We start from the raw sequence: 8,472 nt of genomic DNA, 5'->3' as shown, positions 1-8,472 counted from the left end.
TGTATATATAGACGAGGCTTGAACCCCCGTCATCAGTTGTATGTGTGGTCCGTTACCGCTTCACCAGATTCCGGAACTATCTGGCCTTCTCAGTTAGTTCATATCCTGGACCTTCTCCTCAACTGAGGTGGACACCACCTTCCCATCCACCATCTCCTCCACGATCACCCTCACCCGCTTCTGCTTGTGTGGATTATACTCTGTGGAAAGAGCCACCAAACAAGAATTCATTCATTCAGTCATTGTGTGTATTATGGGGAACAACACTTGATTCTTTCATTGATTAATTTGTTTTATTAATTATTCTCCTGCTTGCTCACCTTCCACTACTTCCTGGACTTGTTGTACTTCCTGGATCTTCTCGACCACGATCACTTTCCTGACCTCTTGTCTGGTCTCCACATGCCTAATGGTAGACACACAGGGGAAGAACACTTATGGTCAGCTAAACTCACCAAAACACATCTTGATTTTCTAGTTAGCAATCAGTGGTGTAAAGTACTTAAGTAAAAATACTTGAAAGTACTACTTAAGTAGTTTTTMGGGGTATCTGTACTTTACATTGCTATTTATATTTTTGACTACTTTTACTTCACTACATTCCTTAAGAAAATATTGTACTTTTCCTTGACACCCAAAAGTACTCGTTACATTTTGAATACTTAGCAGAATAGTCCAACTCACGCACTTATCAACCGAACATTCCTGGTAATTCCTARTGCCTCTGATCTGGCGGACTCACTAAACCAACATGTTTTGTTTGTAAATGATGTCTGAGTGCCCCTGGCTTTGTGTAAATTWAAAAACAAGAAAATGGTGCCATCTGYTTAATACAAGGAATTTGAAATGATTMATACTTTTACCTTTGATACTTAAGTATATTTTAAACCAAATACTTTCACTGAAGTAGAATTTTACTGGGTGACTTTTACTTGAGTCATTTTCTATTAAGGTATCTTTACTTTGATTCAAGTATGACAGTTGGGTACTTTTTCCACCACTGTTTGCAACGAGGTGCCAATAAACAGCTGTCATCCCCCCCATCCCTTCCACCTCCCTATCTTTCCTGCCCCTCCATTATCCCCTCTCACCTGAGTTGCTCTCCATCCAGCAGCCTCCTGTACTCAGCGATCTCCATCTCCAGCCTCATCTTGATGTCCAGGAGGATCTGGTACTCGGAGGCCTGCTGCTGGATGCTGACGTTGATATGCTGCAGCTCCTCCTCCATGCTGTTGATARAAACCTGCAGCTGGCTCAGCTGGGAGCCATAGCGGCCGTTTATATCAACGACGCTCTGCTCCAGGTACCCCTTCTAGGAATGTGTTTATGTTTGTAAGGGATGAAGAAAATGGAGAAGGYAGGAAGGAGAGGGTAGTAGAAATGTATAAAGAGGGAGATGAAGAWGGGTAGAGATAGTTAGARTGGTGTGCATAAAGGTGTTAGAACACCTTGACATTAGACCACTGTGGAGGTCTGAAAACATCTAACAAACTTTGATTTTGGAGTGTACTGTTCCTTTAAGACCTAAAGGAATTCCATATTTTAGGAACAGAGAAGGTAAAGAGAAAGCTATATGTTATGGGAATGCTGATTCACTGAGATGGTTTGACATCAACCTGAGTGAGGCAGGCCATGCAGTTCAATTCTCCAGGCTCTGGAAGGTCCTCTTCAGGTCAGTCACCTGAGACTGAGAGGTCTTCACCTCTATGGTGCTGGTGCTGATCTGGTTCTGAAGCACCTCCACCTGACACACACACACATACACACACACACACACAAAACACACCGTATTAGTCAAAAGTATAGTACCACTTCACAAAATACATGTCAATTGTGCCTCTCACAAAACACATTTAGGGACCCATGTCCACATCTTTCGAGTCCCCTGTCCTATTTTCAGAGGTTGTCTCACCTTGCTCTCAAACCACTTGGCAGCATCTCTCTGGTCTTTCATTACCATGCTCCATACTGGATCCTCATCTCCTCCAGCACCTTGCTCATGGCCACTGAGGAAGCACAGTCCATCTCCACATTCACAGCACCACAATGCTGCGGCCGCATCAACTGAATCTCCTAAACAACATGAAAAGGGGAACAAATTGTGCTATAATACTTGGGATTGTAGTTTACTTATACACAGTGAAGGGCAAAAGCACCTGAAAGCAATGAGTTACTGTATATTTGAGTACTAATAACAGTGAAGTTGCCTTAGATTTTTTGTGGGTGAGTTTTGCCCCTTGTGGCCAAACATGGAAAGGTCTCAAACACACATTCAAATGCGAAAACAATGCAAAAACGTGACAGGGGGAGCCATTGTGTCCTAATGAAAAACCACAGGTGGCTGCCTGGAGCGTTCAGACTTCAGCCAACATCACAAGCGGTAAGACTTGAGTGTGTGAGGAGAAATTACCTCCTCGTGGTTTTTCCTGAGGTAGACCAGCTCCTCCTTCACCCCCTCAATCTGTATCTCCAGTTCTGCTCTGGTGAGTGTAAAGCTGTCCAGGACTCCTCTCAGACGAGCCACATCCCCTTCCATCTTCATACGCATGTTAGCCTCCGTCTCTAACCTACAGGGGTTGAGGAAAGGAGAGAGTTTGATTAGTTCCTTCTCACAACAAACCAAGATACAACTTGCCCAACCATAAACTGATTCATAGRCCTGCCTACCCCCATGAGCATTTCTGTATATCTGTGAGGATTCAATCTACTCAATCTCAAATCTATAGGCCAAGAGTTACAAACAGAATCAGTACACTCACAGAGGCTGTGTACAGTACAGAGAGGAAGTGCACTTACTTCATCTTGAAGTCATCAGCTGCAAGTCTGGCACTATCCACCCGCAGGATCATCTGAGAGTTCTCCACAGACCTGGCTTGGATCTAGGAACAGGAGGACAGCCACAGTCAATGGAATGTAACAACAGAGTCAACTATGTACAGGATATCATGTGTTTAGATCAGCAGATTTGGTTCATGTCTACTGTTCATTCATTTTCAACAGAACATGTTTTTTGACAATCAACAAGATAAATTCTGAGAGACAATAGGAATTATACCTCTAATCTGTCACTTATCTAATTCATCCTAGTGACGCTCTTCTTTCACAAAGCTGTTGGCGTCTTCTCAATCCTATCCTCACCACCCTTCCCACTGTGACAGACATCAATTCAACGTCTATTCGATGTTGGTTCAATATATTTACATTGAAATGACATGGAAACAATGTTGATTCAACCAGTGTGTGCCCAGTGAGTCGCTACATTAAGACTACATTACCCAGAAGTACCTGGTTGAGGATGTCTGTGATGGTGGCATGGAACACACTGAGGTCCTTCTTGTGAGTCGGTGATCTCATCTCGTAGAACTCCTTGATCTGCAGCTCCAACTTGCTATTGGCTGCCTCTAGAGAGCACACCTGTGTACACAGGGAGTGGAGAGAATCATTTGGGCTCCCGAGTGGCGCAGTGGTCTAAGGCACTGCATTGCAGAGCTAGGGGCATCACTACAGACCCTGGTTTGATCCCAGGTTGTATCACAACCGGCCGTGATTTGGAGTACCATAGGGCGCTGCACAATTGCCCCAGCGTCATCTGTGTTAAGGGAGAGTTTGGCTGGGATAGGCTGTCATTGTAAATAAGAATTTGTTTTTAACTGACTTGCTTGGTTAAATAAATAAAAATAAAAAGTTCAGTTCATGGGTCTATCTGAAATGGCACCCTATTCCCTATATAAAACACTACATTTGACCAGAGCCCTGTGGGCCCTGTTGTGCACTACATAGGGAATAGGGTGCCATTTGGAGCGTAACACATCACGTTATGAGAATCATCACTCTCCCATTAGATAATCCCCAACATAATGGAATTGAAAATAAATGATCAAATCCTGCTATGTCATTGTCCTCACTATGTATATTGTGTTGCTACCATGTTGTTGTTATGTTGTGTTGCTACCATCTGTGTTGTCATGTGTTGCTGCCTTGCTATGTTGTTGTCTTAGGTCTCTCTTTATGTAGTGTTGTGTTGTCTCTCTTGTTGTGATGTGTGTTTTGTCCTATATTTATATTGCATTTATTTTTAATCCCAGGCCCGTCCCCGCAGGAGGCCTTTTGCCTTTTGGTAGGCCATCATTGTAAATAAGAATTTGTTCCTAACTGACTTGACTAGTTAAACAAAGTTTAAATCAAATTAATAGGTGTAATTAGGAACGTGCGTTTATAATAGTAATACAGGTGTGTCTTTTTAATAATGAGACTTTCCTTGGAGTTTTACAGGCAAACTATAGGTTACTGCTTCTTCTCAATAGCAATTTTACAATTAGAAAAGCTAATGATGGAATAAATAGTTTTTAAACGTTTAGTAAAAGTTATTTTAAATATATATATATATTTTACTTTATATATATATTTTCTATATATTTATATATATGTTTCCCTAAATGTTGAAAGGGAGTGTTTGACTTGACGATTCTTTGGCACCGTCGTATGACGAGAGGTATTTCCAGTGTGCCTAATCACTTGGCAGGCCTTCTGATATTTCTACTGTTTTCTTTGGTTCTATTATGACAGGTACAGATGTTCTGCCTCGTTTAGCGAAAGACGGCAACAAAAGCGAAAGTGTGAGTCCTCTGTCTTTGGCCTACTTGCAAAAGACAATAACATGCAATTCCTTCCAAACGTCAGTTGGAATGATCAGTGGTGGAAAAAGTACCCAAATGTCATACTTGAGCAAAAGTAAAGATACCTTAAAGAAAGTTACTCAAGTGAAAGTAACACAGTAAAATACTACTTGAGTAAAAGTCTAAAAGTATTTGGTTCTAAATATACTTAAGTAACAAAAGTAAATGTAGTTGTTGAATATATACTTAAGTATCAAAAGTAAAAATATAAATAATTTCAAATTCCTTATATTAAGCAAAGCAGATGGCACCACTCTTGTTTTCAAAATGTATGGATAGCCAGGGGTACACTCCAACACTCAGACATAATTGACAAACAATGCATTTGTGTTTAGTGAGTCTGCCAAATCAGCAGCAGTAGGGATGACCACGTGTTCTCTTGATAAGTGTGTGAATTGGACCATTTTCCTGTCCTGCTAAGCATTTATCATGTAACAAGTACTTTTGGGTGTCAGGGAAAATGTATGGACTAGAAAGTACATTATTTTCTTTAGGAATGTAGTGAAGTAAAAGTTGTCAAAAATGTAAATAATAAAGTACAGCTACCCCAAAAAACTACTTAAGTAGTACTTTAAAGTATTTTTACACCACTGATTATAATAAAGCAGGTATGGAGGGGAGTGGTATACCTCCTATARTGGAAGTTACACCAGTAAAAAAGAGGGACACAGCACAGACTGGGCCAGAACAATTTAGAGGGCTGGAGGAGGAAGGACCCTAACAAAATCGGTTTATTTCTAATCTAGGACAACAATCTTACATGCTTTTTTGCTTTAATTATTCTTTTATTTCCCTTAAATGATCCGTTTCTACTATACACCCTCTTCCACACACCCCAGTTACCACACACACACCTCCAGTCTTCATAAGAAAGAGCCTCCTATCTATTCTCATCATCCTTGGAGTGCCAGAAACTGACAGACTGGCTTCCAGTTTCTCTATATAAATTAGTTGATGCTTTACATTCTTGTGAAGTGCACAATGTAAAGAAACATCAGGTCCATGTTAAACCATTATCTCTTGTTTCCTATTTCCATAACAGCATATCACTTTGGCCGTGGTATCCTGACAACAATTCCAGTGTTAAAAAAATTCTAATATTGACAAGCTTCATTGACAACATTCTAAACGGATATCATATCTGTATGAATTGAATTACAATTTTTTGCTGCTTTTAAAGACTATAATATATACAGAAGATAGTTCCTTAACTATTTAGAAAATCTAGAAGTAAACAACTCTAATGTTGGTCACTGTCAATGATTCTCTCTTTAGTCCAGATAAGAGTGGAGGATGTACGTCATCACACACTGTCCACTTAACCTTTTCTCATCGGTTGTTTAGGTTTCGCTTTAACGATATCACTGTTATAATCGTTTTACAACTACACTCTAAAAAGAAAAGGTTCCTGGAGTATCCTTTAGGGGTTCTTCAAATTGAAACTGTGGGGGAACCCCTATAAGTTCTTCGAAGAACCCTTTAAAAAGGTTGATTTTAGTGGCAAAGTAGAATAAACAAATCAAAATATGAGGTAAACTCCCAGCAGAGCCTCAAGTCCAATGGGTATATTCTCTGGCGTGTTGATGTTTTCCGTATCCAAAGCCAGAAGGATTTTGCAGTGCATGGTGATTGAACAGGTATCCTATTATATTCAGAAGTGTAGGGAGGGTGATGTCTGAATCCAATTTTTTTAAACAAAACTTGCACGACAGTATTCATACCTTGGTTTTTGTGGTAAATGTGAATGAAAAAGCTGTTTTGATATAGTTTTTCAAACACATACCTTGTCCATAATGTAGAGGCCTATGGGATTTTCATTGAAGAGGTAAGGGAGGATGATACATGTGATCTGCATAACATACCAATACTATTTGACATACCTTTGTATACCTGCAGACAGAGACACAAGTGAACAGGTCAGTCATCTGCACCCAATACAGCTAGCCTTCAACATATTCTTATAGCCTACATATTCTTAACTCTTTGTTGATTAATATCCATTTAATTGTGTCCATTTTCTGTTTTACACTCTATAAACAAAAGGCTCCTGGAGTTTCCTTTAAGGGTTCTTCAAATACAAACTGTAGGGGAACCAATACAAGTTCTTCAAATAACTAATTTAAATGGATCCTCGGAGAAACCTTTGAAGAACTTTGTGAACTATCCGCTCCCCTAATATTTGTATTAATAATAACACAATATTTTAGTTGTCAGCGTTTATTATGATTTTAGTGGCAAAGCAGAATAAAAATATATATATAAATATGAAGTAAACCATTGGCTGTAGCCTACTGTATTATCCCATTTAATTGAACATTCTGGATAGTATTGATGAAAGGGTTTACTAAAAACAAAAAAAGATTCATAAAAAAAGATTAAAGATCACTTTCTCGTAACATTTTTCTGTATCATCGAACATGTTGTGGTTTGAAAAGAGTGATCACTCTGCCTTATTTCAGTCTACGCTCATAATCTAGGCCATGCGTAATATTGCTCAGCGCGCGTAATCTCCATCTACTGTACATCCCCATCACTCTTCCTTACCTTTTCCAGGTAGGTGGCCAAACGGTCGTTCAGATTCTGCATGGTATGCTTCTCGTTGGCGCCGATAGTGATCTGGCCTGGCCCGTCCATAGAGAAAGTGGATTGAGAGATACGGGTGCCGTATCCCCCGGCACCTCCATATACACTCGGCGCGCGACTGCTCCCAACAAAGGACACGCTCATACGGGACCTACCGCCTCCCAAACCGCTGGAAAACTGCATCCCACCGGACAAACTGAGGCCACTCGAACCGACACCGCTACGTGAGATGTATCTACGGCTACTACTGCGACTGGCTACAATGGACATGGCGAGAGATAGTCTGGCGATGCGTCCTGTGAGGTTAAAGTGCGTTCTTCCGAATTGGAGGCGACAGGTAAAATAACCCCTTTTGTGTCCTTGAGCTTCTTATACAGTGGGATTAAGAATGATTGACTGCGTCACCACTATTCCTTGGAATTAAGGTATATCTAATTGTTTTGTTCAGTGGGTGGGTACAGGGCTTGCAACAACTATGTAACAAGAGACATCACTTAAGTCATTAAGGACTTATAGGGAAATGAATGGTTCAGTAAAGGTTGTGGTTTATGAAGGGCAGTGTGTTTGACAGGTATAAACTGGCAAGTCAGACAGTTTGAGAACGTTACTGGATGTGTTTTGTAAAGCTGACATTCCATGTTTTCAGACATCCATTTTCAATTACATTTCAGTTTGTTTACTGAAATGTACAATGTTTTTAATATATCAGGATTTGTAGACTAAATATTGTATTTGTTATGTTATTATTTTACCAAACTAAAATGTTGCACCAAGTCACTCCTTCACTTACATTCGATGATTTTCTGTCATTCTATCCATTTGAAAAGATGGTCAGTAACAGTCATCTTTTTGAAATGTAAATAACCATTATGAACTGTTCATAAATTCAACACATTCAATGTTGTTACTTTGTCTACTCAGTATACTTGCTCTCAGATTAGTTGGTTTGGATAGTGTGTTTAATCATTGTCAACGATGTGTAGCAGGCATTCTTACTATTTTGCCAAAATAGAATGTTGCCCTAAATCACTTATGATTTTCTCATTCTTTCTGAATTCAAAGATGTACTGTACAGTAACTATACCCTTATTTGAAATATGAATAAACCTCAGAATTCCTCACATTCCATTTTGCCTACTCAGTACTTGCCTTCAAATGTTGGTTTGGATAGTGTGTTTTATCAAAGGAAAAGTGTATACGAAACAGCCAGAAA

General features: G+C 39.8%; 1 protein-coding gene across 1 annotated transcript in view; it reads right to left on the bottom strand.

The window, feature by feature from the left end:
- LOC112068027 (keratin, type I cytoskeletal 19-like) overlaps positions 1-7,533 on the bottom strand; it is a 7,827-nt gene extending 294 nt beyond the window's left edge. The window contains 11 exon segments of the mRNA XM_070437998.1: positions 1-200; positions 321-406; positions 1,092-1,312; positions 1,617-1,646; positions 1,649-1,744; positions 1,913-1,965; positions 1,968-2,073; positions 2,411-2,567; positions 2,797-2,879; positions 3,286-3,414; positions 7,221-7,533. The exon segment at positions 1-200 is cut by the window's left edge and continues 294 nt beyond it. Coding sequence (XP_070294099.1) covers positions 94-200; positions 321-406; positions 1,092-1,312; positions 1,617-1,646; positions 1,649-1,744; positions 1,913-1,965; positions 1,968-2,073; positions 2,411-2,567; positions 2,797-2,879; positions 3,286-3,414; positions 7,221-7,529 — 1,377 coding nt within the window. The 5' untranslated portion in view covers positions 7,530-7,533 and the 3' untranslated portion in view covers positions 1-93.
- Between the last annotated feature and the right edge of the window lie 939 nt (positions 7,534-8,472).

Source organism: Salvelinus sp. IW2-2015, unplaced genomic scaffold, assembly GCF_002910315.2.
Source record: "Salvelinus sp. IW2-2015 unplaced genomic scaffold, ASM291031v2 Un_scaffold19, whole genome shotgun sequence".
NCBI lineage: Eukaryota > Metazoa > Chordata > Actinopteri > Salmoniformes > Salmonidae > Salvelinus > Salvelinus sp. IW2-2015.
Note: the sequence above shows the minus strand (reverse complement) of the source record. Positions and strands in the feature narration are given on the sequence as shown.